The sequence below is a fragment of the Alnus glutinosa genome, chromosome 12, assembly GCF_958979055.1.
Source record: "Alnus glutinosa chromosome 12, dhAlnGlut1.1, whole genome shotgun sequence".
In the NCBI taxonomy this organism is placed as follows: Eukaryota; Viridiplantae; Streptophyta; class Magnoliopsida; order Fagales; family Betulaceae; genus Alnus; species Alnus glutinosa.
This window is the reverse complement of record NC_084897.1, coordinates 1,254,339-1,270,923: the sequence shown is the minus strand read 5'-3', so window position 1 is coordinate 1,270,923 and position 16,585 is coordinate 1,254,339. Positions and strand designations below refer to the sequence as shown.

The 16,585-nt window shown below is 36.1% G+C and overlaps 1 protein-coding gene across 2 annotated transcripts; it reads right to left on the bottom strand.

The window, feature by feature from the left end:
* Positions 1 to 461: 461 nt before the first annotated feature.
* LOC133851915 (DEAD-box ATP-dependent RNA helicase 10) lies at positions 462 to 15,716 on the bottom strand. Of its 2 annotated transcripts, XM_062288541.1 has the most exons (14): positions 15,396 to 15,716; positions 15,068 to 15,276; positions 14,330 to 14,453; positions 14,125 to 14,194; positions 11,107 to 11,169; positions 8,786 to 8,860; positions 4,981 to 5,100; positions 4,715 to 4,756; positions 4,554 to 4,628; positions 2,969 to 3,115; positions 2,671 to 2,808; positions 1,664 to 1,775; positions 1,491 to 1,579; positions 462 to 689 (listed from the first exon to the last, which is right to left on the bottom strand). In XM_062288541.1, exons 2-14 carry the CDS (start codon positions 15,183 to 15,185, stop codon positions 579 to 581), a joined length of 1,284 nt encoding a protein of 427 aa, XP_062144525.1. In that variant the 5' UTR covers positions 15,186 to 15,276; positions 15,396 to 15,716; the 3' UTR covers positions 462 to 578. The 2 variants fall into 2 exon arrangements, with proteins under 2 accessions (XP_062144525.1, XP_062144526.1); XM_062288542.1 differs by lacking the exon at positions 4,981 to 5,100.
* Between the last annotated feature and the right edge of the window lie 869 nt (positions 15,717 to 16,585).

Below are 16,585 nucleotides of genomic sequence, written 5' to 3'. Positions count from 1 at the left end.
ATTTATTTATTTTTGGTAAGTATGTTTGGCAGTGTTCACCCGTGAAGGAAATGCTCTTTACATGAAAATAAAAGAATTTGGAGTAATCAATAAATAAATATTTAATATATCCCTAAAACACGTGATTTTCGCATGCATTTTCGCTTATTAATCCTAGTAAAAATATATTTAAGAATCACATGCTGTCATGCTCTAAGAACAGATGTTAGCTTAACCATGTCTGGGATTGATCCTAATCCAATGGAAGAAGCAAAACCTTTTAACTAATTACCTGAGCTTCAGAGATTGTGAGAAAGCAAAAGTGGGTGAAAACAACATTCACAATATCTGGGAACTCTTATAATTGCTACCGAAGCAAGAATAATCAATTAACATCAGCCAAAGGATCTCTTTCTACAATTAATCTATTATCTATAGTTTGATCAGTTTTATAAAAATACGTTTGAGAAAGCTAAACAAAATTTGAAAAAAAAATTATACATATATATATATATATATAACCTCACAATTATTTAAGAAATCTAAAACATTAAACATTTAAAAATTCTAACAAAATTTGATATCAATAACTGTTAAATTCATTTTCTCTTCTTTTTAGAAAACTTCCTATCCTTGGTACCCAAGTGTTTGTCCATATCCTCCTCATCATTTCGCCTTTTCCCCTTCTTGCCTCCAGATTCCTCCATTCCCTGTAGGAACAAAAGATAGACCAAAAAAGAACAACACATTAATTAATAATAACTAGGATAACAAAAACAACAACAAAGCTCTTCAATGGGAAACCCCCCCCCCCCCCCATATATCGCAAAACTTTATGAGAGAAAATTTTAGGGTCCATGGAGTACAAAAGTATCTTAAAGATACCTAGGGTAAGCTATCTGTCTAAAATGGTTTCTACCGTTAGTAATTTGATGAAAACCATTACAGGGATCTACAACACAACCAATTGCTGATTGACAAATGACATAGCTGATGACTCAACCTGATGTAAAATTACAATTTTATCCCCAATTTTTTTTCGATTGAAAAAAAACAAAAAAAAAAAAAAGAAGAGAAGGGAACGCCCCTCACAACTGCCCTCACCAGATGAGGAGGCTGCCTCCCATAGCCTCTCCTCAGAAGGGGGTAGTCACACTTGGTGAGGGGCAACCTCTCCTCAAAGTGGGGCGGCCAACTGCCCCTCACCTTGGGAGGAGTATCCTCTCCTCATAGGGGCTGGCCGATCACCCCTCACCTAATGACTAGCACCAAATCAGAGCCTATCAGTAAGGAAAACCAGCCCATCATCATACTATCCAGCCAATCATCATACTGTGTTTGCTGGTGAAAAGTTTTTTTTTTTTTTTGATAGGTGTTTGCTGGTGAAAAGTTTAAAAGCATATTACTCGGATAAACCATAATTTGACAATTAATCACAAGAAATGGACAGGGACAACTATGCCCCAACCCTCTTGTTAGCAGAGCTACTCTTAATCTTGGTCATTCATTACCCTTCGAGATATTCCTGTGGCCTCTTTGACTCGTTCATTCAATAGCAAGACTTCCTCCCGCTGAAAAGGCATCTCCGGCAACTCCTTGCCTGAAACAAAGAAAAAGTCTTAGTTTTTGATACATGCTTGCTTTACAATATCTCTTCACACAAAGCATGGCATGTGTTGTCTACCTATGAGATTCTCTATTTGTTTAAACCAAACCAACTGATATTGATCCACTAGAGAGATCGCAACGCCAGATCGTCCTGCACGTGCGGTTCTTCCCACCCGATGGATATAATCCTGTGGACCACTTGTGATTAGTAAACCCGGGCATATAGAACAAGCATAAAGATCAAATGCAAATACAAGAGAGGATCTGGACGCATAATTTCTAGATGTGTAGCAGACCCAAATTTCGAACGATTATCCGGGAAACAACTCAAAGAAGAAGAAAACAATGCTAATACACAAACTTTTTTTTTTTTTTTTTGATAAGTACTAATACACAAACTTCTACAAGGACATGAGGAAATTTCAGAGGTGGGAGGGGGCAGGGAAAGGAACATCAGCTACCACTTTGTGAATCCAAGCCGTAGCAAGAACTAGAAATTGTTTAATTATACAATGCCAAACAATTAATGAATAACTAGTCAAGAAAAATTGTTATCTACCATCTATGAAAGCGTTACATACTCTTAATATGATCTTTTAAATTAGATTCAGGATCATTTGTCAATATTTGACCTCTCTAGGTCTTGTGTGAGATATAAAGCTGAAAAGGTCCATACTGCCACTCAATGATAAAAAGAAGGGCTAAGTAGAACCGACTCTGCAACAATTATACAAGATTCTAAGTATCTGGGTTTAAAGGCTAGGAATGATGTATCGTTTTAGATAAGTAAAAAAGATTTGAAAAGGCCAGTTTTTACAGCTTTAAAAAGCAACCTCTGTGCTAGTTCTCAAAAGCTGCTTAAAGAACTGGAGCCACTTCATAAATCAATAAAAAGCCCCACCAAAAAAGCTATGATACACAAGGATGTACACCATACCCTCTCAATAAATTATAACTGATAATCTAAAAGGTCCATACTGAAAGGCAATATCCAAGAAAGGCTAAATAAATTTAGAAATAAGGGTGCATATGAAAAAAAAAAAAAAAAATTGACAAAAAGAAAGCTAAAATGGCATAACCAACCTTGGGGTTTGCGGGGATATCATAATTGATAACCAGATCAACAGAAGGAATGTCCAGTCCTCTACTTGCCACATCAGTGCAGACAAGAATATTGGACGCTCCTGCCTTAAACTGATTCAAGGCTCCAAGTCTCTTTGACTGTTAGAAAGCGTCCACATAAAATGTTATGGCAACATCAAAATAACATCAAAGAAGAAAGAGAGAAAGAAAGAAAGAAGATTAAGAAAAGGGATAACCAACACCTTTAAAGATATACAAATCCAAATCTTTATAGTTTACTTGAACTAACAAATGGTACCTGTGCCATTTCGCCACTAATCGGAATGGCCTTGAATCCAAGATTTCGAAGAAACAGAGCAACAATACGCGTTGCATAACAGGTACGTGTAAAAACCATTGATGAAAATCCACACTTCTCAATCAAAATATATACAAGGTAGCAATCCTGTAAAGACATTAAATATGAATGTGCATACAAGAAAAATACCAAAGGCCTACAACATAAAACAACAATAGCTACGAAGAAAAAAATAAAGGGTAAAGTCCACATACCCCCCTCAAACTACTACCCAATTGACAATATTCCCCCAATGACGAAATTACCCTAAAAAAAATGCATAAAAACCAAGGGTGGCCAAATTTTAAAATTAAATGAAAAATTAAAAAAGTTTTTTTTTTTTTTTTAAAAAAAAAAGTTAACAAAAAATTTTCATTTTTCCTTTAATTTTTTTTTTTCTTTTCAAATTTATAGGGGTATTTTTGTTTAATTGAAAAAATTGTAAGGTCATTTTTGTCTTTTTGCTGGCGGGAGGACATTGTCAATTGAGTGATAGTTTAAGGGGGTATGTGAATTTTTCCCAAAAATAAAATGCATGTTATGACATGAACAGACCTTCCAAGTGCATGTCATGATCATGCTTTCTAAATTCTTGTTTAAACACATCTCTCTCCAAAATGCATGGCACTTGCACCAAAAGGGACACGTCTCCTAGTGGCACCTCTTGAGACATGCTTTGTGTTACTCAACCAAAGTGTGTACATACACATATAAGACTAGAGTTAATTCTTTTTTCTTTTACATTGCTATTTTAAGGTGAATACATGTTTTTGGTCCATATGCAAAAGACTGAACTAACTCTTGTATATTTTCCATGTAACTCCACTAGCTTCTTCAATGGGTATAAGAACATAATTGTAACAATGCTTATTTAAATGGAGGCCAAGATGATTTGCCTAATACCCATTAGCAATCATAAATTCAACTGTTTTATTTATTGGCACTAATCGCCATAAATAATACTTGTTGCCATACATATCTAGTCTTTAGTCGTAGGCGTCATATAGTGGTAGTTGAGTGGTGCTGTATGTGCAAGAAGAGTGGGGAATCCATTGAACCCTCTTACTTCACTGTGATATTGCACAGGATATCTGGAGTTTTTTCTATAGATTGTTTGGTGTGGAGTGGGTCATACCGCGATGGGTGCTGGATTTGTTGAGTAGTTGGGGCAATTCGCTTGGTCGTGGTTAAGTTCAACAAATTTGGAAGCAGGTTCCTTTGTGTGTTATGTGGGGTATATGGCGTGAGAAGAATGCATGACATTTTGAAAATGTAGAAATGCTGGTGTTGGAGTTGTGTCGAAATGTGCTTAATATGTTATTTGTATGGGTCTCGGCTTATACCCTAAGTCGTGTTACATTTGTAGAGTTTTTAATTTCCTGTTCCTTTGTTTCCTTTGATTAGGGACACTTTTGTATACTTACTGTGTGCTAGAGTTGCGCTCCTCTACACTTTTTAATGATATGACATTATTTATTAAAAAAACATATCTAGTCTTTAGTATAACATCTTGAAAAACCAATTTGACACTAAGAAAAGGAAATACCTTGTATTTATCAGATACGAAGCAATAATGCTGCATCAGTGTGTCAACAGTTGAATATTTAGATGCTACTTCAATCTGAAATGATCAAAAAACTGACAATTGTTACAAATCATGACAAAAAAATATGGAAAGTGTCATTACAAAAGAATAATTAATATTACCTTTACAGGATTTCTCAAACAAACCCTTTGGAGCTTCTTAACCTGATGAAACACCAATTAGTGTGAATAAATTAAAAAAATATATGAAACACAAAAACGTATACCTTTCTCAGTAAAATAAAATATCATATGGACAAAAACAACATATATCTTTTCATCTAGGCACCATCCATGCATCTCCAGCATCCCTTGTCAATGTTGATATAATACGAATTGCATGAATCAACAAAACCTTTTAACAAGCATAAGAATATTAAAACACACACCTTTTTGGTCATTGTAGCGGAAAATAAATATGTTCTTCGCTCACGAGGGATAACGTTTAAAATTTCGTCGAGGGATTTCTCGAATTCATCATTCAATAGTTTATCGGCTTCATCTAAAACCTGGTAGAAGAGGAAACTAATGTAACTACTCTTATTACATTGAGGAATAAGATGTAGTAACGGTAATACCATGACTAAAGATCATGAAAAAGATATTAAACGAATAGAGTAAAGCATTCTCTGCTAACAAGATCAAAACATATTAGAGTTTGTGAATTACAAAATGGATAGGAGGAATAGATATTGTAACTTTGCCGCTACAATGTCTAGTTCTTTTATCTTCAAAAATATACATAATACACTCTATGGCTATCAAATTGCACATTGTGCAAAGTGTCAATTACCATTTCTTGCAGCATGTCTTACCCACTTTATACCATAAAACATACATTTGCACAAATTATTTCTATACTTACCACATGCCCCTCCAGAGTTTCTTTGACAGAAATAAATGAAAGAACTGATAAGCACAAAATATTCATAAACTAATTAACTAATGAAAGAAGGCAAACTCATAGCTTGTGGAAGCAGGATATGTAACTAATTAACTAAGGAAAGAAGGCAGCAAACTCATAGCTTGTGGAAGCAGGATATGTAACGACACTGAAAAACTTTAGTCACATCTGCATTATCACTCCAAAAGGGCTAGTCAAGTTGCAATTGGAGCTTCCAAAAATAACTTATGAAGTCCAGTCTCACCAAGTAAGAAACCAATCGGAGACTTGGCACCTATGAGCTCCTTTATAATCCTCTAACTCTATGTGAGTAATTCATCTTTCCAATTTGAGACTAACTGATGTGGGACAAACAATAAACACAAAACTCAAACGCTGAAAGGAGGGAAAGAAGCTAAAAGTAAGGAGAAAAAGAAGAGAAAGAAGAAGCAAGAAAGAGAGAAGTCAGGGGAAGAGAAAGGGAAGATCAGAGAAAGAGAGAAGAAGCCAGGTGGGGGGGGGGGGGGGGGGGGGGGGAAGAAAGGGAGGGGAGCATCAATTTGTCAGAAATTGTATTCCACCAAAGTCTGCCTCCATTTGAGCACAAATTACACTTAAATAGACTCACTAACTACCTAACCCTAATCTAGGGCAAGCAGAAGCCACATCGCAATGAATAAGAAGATGGTTAACGGACTGCCTAGTCTTCTTTAATATGCAATATTTGTTTATCACGATAACCTGCCACTTCATGAGATTGTCTAAGGTAAGGATCTTTCCAAGAGCCGCCGACCACGCAAAAAAGGCCACACTTGAATGAGCCTGAGTTCGCCACATACTTTTCCAAGAAATGTGAGTACCTTCAGAACAAGCCTGAGATTGTCCAAGGTAAGGATCTTTCCAAGAGCCGCTGACCACGCAAAAAAGGCCACGCTTGAATGAGCCTGAGTCCGCCACATACTCTTCCAAGGAAAGCGAGTACCTTCAGAACAAGCCAATGAGTAGAAGAAAGACTTGACCTTGAACAAACTTTTTTTAGAAAAGGCCCACAAAGCCTTATGTTTACTACCTCTTCTCACTTTAACTGAATGCAGCATATGGAGAAAGAAACAAAAACATCCACCTACCAATCATGCGCCTCTCTAGTAAAGCTCACGTTCCACCAGTTGGAACTGCCCAAAAACTCTAAATTATCCCCCTCTTTTCAAAAAAACCTTTAGCCTACTCTACTTCGCTTGTAAGGAAGGGAGGGAGGATCCTCCCTCCCTCCCTCCTCTTCTGGTTCCTCTCCGGTCTAGGTTCTCTTAGCTTTTCTTCTTCTCTTAGGTCTTTTAGTTTTGGGGTTTTCTTTTGTTGGGGGTAGTTCTCAGTGGTTGGGTTTTCCAGCGCGCTCGCGCCCCGCTCGTGAACCTCTCCGGCTTGCTCCGGTCCTTGCCGATGTCGCCGTCTCTTTGGTTGCCACCACGCCGTTGTGGGTGGCTGTTTTTGTTCATGCACTTCTTGGGTTGTAGATCTACGGGTTTTGGGGCCTCCTCGCCGTCCACGTGCTTCTCCGGAGGACTCTTCGTCGTGGTCCGGCTCTTCTCCGCCATCAACATTGCTGCGGGTGGCTGCCACGCGCCGTTCTGGCGCGCGTGGCTGTGGATGTTTCTGATTTTTGGGTGCTAGATTTGCAGCGTATGGGACCTCTCCTCCACACACGCGTCTCTCCGATGGCTTCTCCGGCAATTTCCGATTCTTCCGGTGGTCCTTTCGGCTGGTTTCGCGCCGCTCCGGTTGCACGCGCCAGTGGTGCACCGGTGCGCGTGGCTCCACGAGCCATTGTTTTTTTTTCCTCTTGTAGCTCTGGCTTTTCTTTGTATTTCGGGTTTGCTTTGTATTTTGAGTTTGCTTTCTTGTATTTGGGGTATTGTTGTATTGTTTGGGGGTTTTATTGTATGATGGGGGGTTACTTTGTATCTTGGGTTTTATTGTATATGGGGGGTTCTATTGTATCATGGGTGTTTGATGGGGGGTTTCTATTGAATCTTGGGTTTTATTGTATCATGGGGGATTACTTTGTATCTTGGGTGTTGGATAGGGGGTTCTATTGTATCTTGGGTTTTATTTTATTTTGGGGGTTACTTTGTATTTTGGGTGTTTGTTGGGGGGTTTCTATTGTATCTTGAGTTTCATGTGGGTTTTGGGAGTTGTAGGTATGTAGTTTCTTATGGGTTTTCTTGGATTTTTCATGTGGGCTAGCTAAGTTGCTCATGTGTATACTTCATGTATACTTAGGGGCGTCTTACGCTTTCTCTCAATCCCATAGCGCCACGACCATTTACCTAGCAGAGCACAATTGAACAGCATCAAGTTTCTGATACCCAACCCTCCCTCAAAGATCGAAGAGCAAACCTTGGCCCAACTAACTAGGTGATATTTAAATTCTTCACCTACCTTCCCCATAAAAAATCTCGTTGGAGCTTGAATTATAAAAAACACTCTAGGGTAATCACCTACTTATTGAATTTCCAAATATACTCTAGGGCAATCACCTATTTATTATATTACCAAAAACGACACCATTGACTCTCAAAAAGTAAATAAAATATAAAATTAAATACTAACGATTCAATTAACTAATAGGATCCAATAAATTTCTCACTTCGTTCCGCATCACTAACTTTATGGGGTGTCAGGGATATGTTTAGTAGCACGTGCTTGAAACAACCATGCATGAAAAGTTCAAAATGTAATTTCAAATTTTTTTCAAGTAGTTCCTTGGTTACAAAAGGAAATTATTCGAAGGATATACTTAGTAGAAAGTGCTTGAAATGTTCATGCATGAAAATTTGGAAACATAATTGAAAATGAAAAAAAAAATTCAAGTAGAGCCTTGGTTACAAAAAGGAAATTATTTAATTAGGTATTTGTTTCATTTTCATGCACAAGCATTTCAAACCCAAATACCAAAATATGAGAACCCATGTTGCACATACTTTACTTTTTCCATATTCATGCCAAAGATTATTTTTTTGGCAAGTAATCAAAGTGTCATTAAAAAGCGAAAAAGGCACAACCAAGGTACACATGAAGTATACAAGAGAAACACCTAACTAGAAAAGGGAAAACATTCATGCCAAAGATTCTAATTCATCTTGTAACTTCAAACCCATATATTAATTCATCAACCTCATATGAAACTGTTTCGACACTCCTAAAGTCTCCTACAATAAAACTATATAAATGAGAAATAGAGTGCACATATGTAATAGACCAAGTAGTATATACAAAAGAAAGCACATGGCTGACATGTAATAACAAAACCGTACCAAATACTTCAATGTGCGAAGGGAAAAACCTTTAGTGTTGGAAAGATGATCCAAAAGGCGTCCAGGTGTTCCAACCTACAAAGGAATGGAAAAATAAGTAACACATTAGAAGTGGATTAAACAACTAATAAGAAAAAGGCAGTAAAATTGACTTTCCAGATGCATACCAAAAAGCTTAAATAATGAAGTGCATTAAAAAATCCATACAAATTCAAAGAAGGCTCCTTGGGCAATTGCACTTGCAATATTTTGAATGGGAACTTGTGAACATGCAGCTATTTTAGTGACCAAGTTGCATTGCACAAAAGTACAAACTTAAAAATACATTCTAAGGTTTATTATCAAGCATAAGGGCCAAGCAAACAGCTCTCAAATTCAAGACTAAGAAGTGAAGGCTAGTACAAGTAAGTTTTTTAGTAACTAAAACTAAAACATAAAATGGGTATAGAAGCAGCACAACCCAACTATAGGAGTACACAAAACCAATAAAAAGACAGCTCCATATCCAAAACCTAACATGAGACAGAAGCCACCAAAATTGATTATACCTTGTCAATGATTTGTAGATTCCATTCATTCGAATGAGGGATGATATGTGGGGTGTCCGTTTGGGTGTTGAATCCGAATATTATTCGAATTCACTATGCGAATTACGAGGTTTGACTTTGTGAGATAAAAGTTGAAAAATTTTGAAATTTTTTTAAAAAAGTTGAATAAAATATAATTCGTTTTTGAAAAAAGTTGAATATTATTCAAAACAAACACCCCATACATTTACCATTATACATGCTCAAATAAGTAATAAAACCAATCTCATTGAAAGTGCAAGATGCCTCTAAGTACATAGGAAGTATACAAAATGAACAATCTAACTACAACGAGCAAAACGAAAAAGAAAATCACTAAAACTAATCGACAGAAGAGATATATACGCCCCCACAGTCCTCGTCCTGTCTTCAAAATTTCTATCATTTATTTCCTTCTATAAACACTAAAAGAGGCACGTAGGACACTATTTTCCACACCGCAACGCTCATTGTCCTACCAAAGAACCACCAACAATTATCCAAATCAATAACAAGTCTAGGCATAACCCAGGACATCTAAAGTGATTAAAAAGAACACTCCAAATAATGGAAGCCACATCACATAGAAGGAAAATGCGGTCCACAGATTCCCCATTCCACTTGCACATGGAACATCTGCCCATCACGATGGTGTGCCGCCTCTTAAGATTATCCAAGGTGAGGATCATGCCTAGAGTCGCCGACCATGCAAAAAAGGTTGCCTCGAAGGAGCTTGAGCCCTCCAAACACTCTTCCAAGGGAAGTTGCTACCATCCAAAAAAGCCAAAGAGTAGTAGAAGGATTTAACCTTGAGTAAACCTCTTTTGGAAGTATTCCAACACAGCTTATCTACACATCCTCTTCTCACTCTAAAGGAGTGCAATACCTGGAAAAAAGAGGCAAAGCCATCTACCTCCCAATCATGTGCAGTTCTAGTGAAGCTCACATTCCACTGGTTGGAACCGCCCAAAAACTCTAAATTAGCTGCAATAGAGGCGTCCTTCTCACAAGCAAGACCATATAAAACGGAAAAGCTACCTTTAGAGACGTTTCCCCACACCACTGGTCATGCCAGAAGCTAATCTTCGATCCATCCCCCACCTCAAAACTTGTAAAGCTGGAAAGTTTATCCCACCCCTTCTTGATATTCTTCCACAACGCCACCCCAACTCAAGACAATTTTCTGCAATCATCATGGTGTCATCATATAATACCTAGTCTTCCTTGGGGCTTAAACCCTAGCTTCATTATAGGCCCAACCTTGAGGCAATCCAGTTCAGATTAAGAAGGATATTGCTAAGACCCACACCCCCTCCAATCGAGAGAAGTTGTTTTGTAAAATCATAACATTTTTATGTCTTTATCTTTCTCCAATCTTGTTGGATTTACAACACTTCAAAAGTAACTAAGGGGATCCCATTCAACGGGTATCAAACTTATAACACAATCAACAACATTTTTGAACTCATACAAATCAGTACTATAATCACAAGAAATTCAAAAATACTTTCAACTCTATTGTTGTTCTTTTGGTTGGATTCTTTCAACGACATTCAAAAGCAAAAGGGGCAATATTACCACTAAAAAACAAAGATCAAACACAACAAATTATCATAGAATCCTTGTAGTTTTGCAATCCAACATAAATTATATGGGAAAAAAATTCACACATTCTTAGTTATGCAAAAATTTATACCATCGTACAAATTGTCAGTAGGAAAAAAGAAGAATAAAAAAAGAAGAAGAAGAACTTACAATAATGTGTGGCCGGTTTGCAAGCATCTTAGTTTGTTCCATCATTTCTATCCCTCCAACAAGCTGCACAGAATTTGGTAAAAAAAAAATGTGACTTTAACAATAATCTTCTATCAAACCACACTATCATACAAATTGAACCTAACAATCTTTGCATCAAAAGATTTAGCAACCAAGAGGAGATGCTTCCTTTCTCTTGAATTTCCACATAATCGCAGTTTCTTTTTTTTGATAAATAAGAAATGTTTTATTAAAAATGCGTAAGGTGCCCCTAAGTACACAGGAACAACCAAACCAACCCACAAAAAGAAACCCAAACAAACCCACAAGGACCTAAGCCCTTAAACCCAAAACCCACAAGGCGCACTCAACGCTACAGCACGTGATCCTTTCCTTTCATTCGCCTAGAGGGCACGCTTGCATCGCCCTAGTTAACTGCAGTTTCTCATGCATAGATTTTCATTGCAACATCATTTAACTAAAGAAGAAATGAGTCAGGAAATATATTCTTGCACCTCCATGACAGAGAAATTGTCAACATTCCCAACTCCATTTATGATGCATCCAACAATGGGTTATGTCCTTTTCTTACATATTAAATCTATAAATTACACTTTATCAGAGCAATCAGGACTTCTTGATATGGAATCTTTAGAAAATTCAGCACTATATTACGTTTTCTGATGAGTTCTTGAATACGTCTCATATGGGGTTTAATGTTTGAAAACTTAGGAATTATTAGGTAATAGAAATATTGAATCTTGATTAATATTGAAGGAAGATGGCTGTTTAGTATTAGAAAAGAAAAGGTAAACCATATCCAATCACACCTCCGATTCCCAAGTAATTACAGCTAGAAGGAGAAGACAATCACACCGTCAAAATTTCAAGAAAGCTGCTGAAATTTCATTCAACTCAATTTCTAGATATTTCGACAGATTATAATAAAGCCTTAGGCCATTGCCAATCCTCCTAAACCAAAAAAAAAAAAGAAGAAATAAATGAATGAATGAAAATAGACAAAGACTCCAAAACTTAAACGAAGACTCCTATAGAATAGCCTATAAACAAATCCAAAAATTATCAGATTGCCCCTACTTCAATAAAACTTCCTTAAAACTGAACCAACAGCTTCCTAACAGGTAAAAAAACCATAAAAAAGAAACTAAACTAAATGAACTAAACTTCGTGAGCTCTAACCAGGGCTACATTAATCAAACACCACAATTTCAATTAATTTTGGTTTTCGAGATTACTCTTCTGGAAAACTTGCTGCCCGCATCACCTTTTAGCATTAAAATCAGAATTACAACCATTGAACTAGTGTGTCAAGATCTCACATATGATGTAAAAACCATAACAAAAGAATCAGTGATAGTGAGTCTACCATCCATTTTCAAAGGGAAAAACGCAAAATCAGCCCCTGTATTTTATCTGATTTACAATTAGCTACCTATGGTATCAAAATAAACTCAGAGGTACCTAGGGTATGCCAAAAAAACAATATAGTTCCTGCAATCAAATTCCAAACACTTGACAGATTCTGTTAGTATTCCACGTCATCGCCAATAAAATGACAACACGTGTCACTCTTAATAAAAAATATAAAAATTTAAAACTTAAAATTTAATTATTTTTAATTAAAAAAATAAAGAAAGGGGGTGGGGTGGCTCGGCAGCCACCCCTTTAATTTTTTAGTTTTTAATTTTATATACTTATATATTTTATACACTTTTATATTAAGAGTGACACGTGTTGTCGTTTTATTGGCGCTGACATGGCAAACTAATAGAATCCATCAAGTGTTTTAACGAAATTTAACTGCAGGGAGTAAATTATTTTTTGTAAAAACTTTACTTATAACCCCTGATCTTTCATCACTTTTGAAATAAGGTACCCAAACTTTAAAAAGTGTCAATTTAAGGTATCCATCTTTTAATTTTTTTCAATTTAAACCCTCCATTAGAATTTCACATTAAATCCTATCAAAATTTCCAAAATACCCTTGTGTTTTGTTTTTAAAAAAAATTAAAAAAATTTCAAACATTCAAGACTGAATATTTTTGCAAATTCCATTAAATTATGACCAACACCTAAATCCTTGCAATTTTGGGAATTTTGACAGGATTTAAGGGAAGATTGAAATTGAAAAATATTGAAAGATGGGTACCCTAAATTGACACTTTTTAAAGTTTGGGTACTTTATTTCAAAAGTGATGAAAGATCAGGGATTATAAGTGAAGTTCTTCCTTCTTCTTTTTGGCATACCCCAGGGACCTCTGAGTTCATTTTGATACTATATGGAATTAATTGTAAATCAGGTAAATCACACATTTTTCCCTTTTTCAAATCCATTCAATTGATGGATGTCAAAGCAATCAACTTCTAGGATTTTTTTTTTTTGATAAGTAATTGGAATTCAATTCAATAAAAGAGGCAGAGGGACGCAACCCTTATACACGGGAAGTATACAAGAGAGCCCCTAAATGAAACGAGAAAAGAAAAAATTTAAAAAGTCTACATAAGTAAAATCATTCAAGCAATGGTGGGACGCTATCCAAAATTATAACATATTAAGCAAACGCTTCCATAGCTCCACTATTGAAGTCTCTACATCTTCAACTTCTAGGAATTTATCCTCTAGCTTTTGAAATTATAAAACTTATATTCCAATAAGAGTGCTAACTTGTAAGCACAACCACATAAAACTAAATAAAATAATTTTCCATTACAAAAGATAACTTCAAACAACATAGAACATTGATAATTGCACACTTATTAGCATGAAAGTACTTACATGGATTGAAAATGTAAAATCTAGAGCATAAAATTGGATGTACGAGAGTAGAAACCACATTCTGTAGACATGAAGCTAAAAGTTGGTACAAAGGAAAGACATATTATGTGCTGACATGTAGTCCAAACATACAATGACTATGACATACATCGTCAAAACACTCATATACAGTCTAAAAATTCTATTTAAAAACCAATTTTGATTAAAAAAATAAAACTCACCACAGCGCACTTAAGGCCAAAGCCAGATCCCAATGCTTTGAACTGCTCGGCAATTTGAATTGCGAGCTCCCTTGAATGGAACAAGATCAAAGGATAAGTGGAAGCAAAAGAAAGAAACCAAGCTACTAGTCAATATAAGCGTTCTTCCCAAAACATTAAAGAAAAAGATTTCCTTCAACTATCAACCTAGGATTAGATATCAAACCTTGTTGGGGACAGAGCACAAGCAAAGAATGGATGTGGAGATTCTAAAAACGCTTGCAAAATGGGAAGAGCAAAAGCTCCAGTTTTACCAGAACCCGTTTGTGCAAGTCCAATCAAGTCTTTTCCTAAATAGAGAAATCCAAATAGAATTGAACGTCTTAAAATAATACAAACAATTAAGAAGACCAGAACATAAAATTGAAGTAATACTTCAGACATATATAATATATTCCCATGCTTGTCAAGAAATATACAAAAGGACAAGAAATCAATAAATTATGATTCATTAAAAAACACACACGCACACACACAAAAAGCTAGGATCAGAATATACAACTGTCTGCCTAAGTAGAATAATCACATCCATTTCAATAAACCAAAACAACGTCAAACATAATGATCAATATAAGTAATTGGCATTAAAAATTGGCAATTACTTGGGGGAGAGTTCAAAATCATCATTACTTAAGATTAAGAAAAAAGGAATCAATTTCATAAGACCTGTGAAAGCAATAGATATATGGCAATCATATGAAAAAGACAAACAGAAATAAAAATCCACATTTTCAACCGAGGAACAGAAACATGAATAGAATTTTAAGAGTTCAGTATTATATACGCATTTTAAGACTTAAGTCGAGCTTTTCCAAACATAAGTCATAAAACAAAAAGAATTACTTCCTTCAATGTACTAAAATACGACGGGACAGAAAAACATTAAGAAAGTAAGAGCACGGACCATCAAGTGCATGAGGAATTGCTTCAGCCTGTATTTTCGATGGATTTTTCCATCCCAAATTTTCACAAGCCTCGATCAATTGGTCAGATACTCCCAAATCCTTAAATGTCTCTGCCATTCTCAACAAAATTAACTGCTCGGAAAAATCTGTCTCTTCAATTGAAAAGGATTATACTAACAACCACCGACCAACAGATCGAACTGCGAGTCTGCGAAAAACAAGTTAAACAAAAAACGGATTCAATGAAAACCAACCAAAAATTTCAACCGAACAAAAAACTACTCAAAAAAATTAAAAAACTAACAAAGCAAACAAACTAGAACTAACCTGAGTAACCTCGAGAGTTTGTATCGTTGGACGAGTTGAATGAACACGGGATTTCACCACCAGGACTCCGGAACACGAGACTCGCGAAAGTGGGAGACAAAACTCACTACTCTGAAGGACGGGCGGAGGGGCCGTGAAGGCGTGAACGGATCCGCATCTGGTTGTCAAGGCGTGGCCGCGTGGGGCGGGGACTCTGGAGGGGAGACGGCTAGGGTTTGGGACTCGGGAGATGGGAGACGGCGCCTGAGGCTGAGGGACTGTCCGAGTGAAGTGAGGGTTTTGAGAGAAAATTATGAAGTTGTTAGAGAAAATTATGAAGTTGTTTGGTAACCGTTGGGCAAATTTTCAATTTCCATTCCACTTCTCCCAAAAATATCATATCAAAAATATTCTAACTTTCTTATATTTTTTACATCACATCAATAATTTTTTATTATTATTTAAATACAAAAAACTCACTATAAAATAAAACTTTTTTACATTTCTATAAAACATTCTCAAATTTTATATCATATCAATTACTTCTTTCTACTATTCAAATAAATATTCCATTACACAATTACTTACCTTAAGCCGCGTCGTTTTAATAGACAAAGGCAAAAGTACAATAACAGCAAAACGGCATGTTTTGTTAGTTTTAACAAAACTAACAAAGCGGCAAAGCCTTGGTCAGTCGGGTAAGTCGATAACCGACTGAAAAAACCATTTCACCGATTACTGACCAACCCGAAAAGTAGAAAATTTTTTTAATTTCAATTTTATAATTATTCAGTGATCGACATATTTTCGATAATCGATAATCGAATAATTTGTCCACCCCCTAAATTATACCAAGAGGGAGACAAAAAGCAAGCTTGTAAGCGTGAGCTGCAATTGGTGTCTACGATAGGATGACGAGGAGGAGGAGGCAAAGGATCAAGTGAGCCCTAGTTGGCAATTTAGTGGAACCCAAAACGAGCCCAAATCTGTGGTAAATGGGCCACAAGTCTAAACCCAAAACGAGCCCACTAACCAAAGGGCCCATATTACTGCCGCATGACAAATTAAACACTTTTTTTTTTTTAATCCTAAATACCCTCAACCTTTTTTAAAAAAAATGCAATTTGAAAAAAATTAAAAATTATTAAAAAAAAATTAAATAAAAAGGGGAAAAAACTAAAAATATCGTAGAAAAGAGGTTGCTCTTTTCA

What these genes read in the sequence shown, in the direction of transcription:
- LOC133851915 (XM_062288541.1), bottom strand. Translation starts at nt 15,185, where the DNA reads ATGGCAGAGACATTTAAGGATTTGGGAGTATCTGACCAATTGATCGAG. An exon ending in GTTTGAGAAATCCTGTAAAG is followed by an intron (nt 4,629 to 4,714) that starts GTAATATTAATT and finishes TGATCATTTCAG; the next exon opens with ATTGAAGTAGCATCTAAATA. An exon ending in CCACAGGAATATCTCGAAGG is followed by an intron (nt 690 to 1,490) that starts GTAATGAATGAC and finishes TTGTTCCTACAG; the next exon opens with GGAATGGAGGAATCTGGAGG.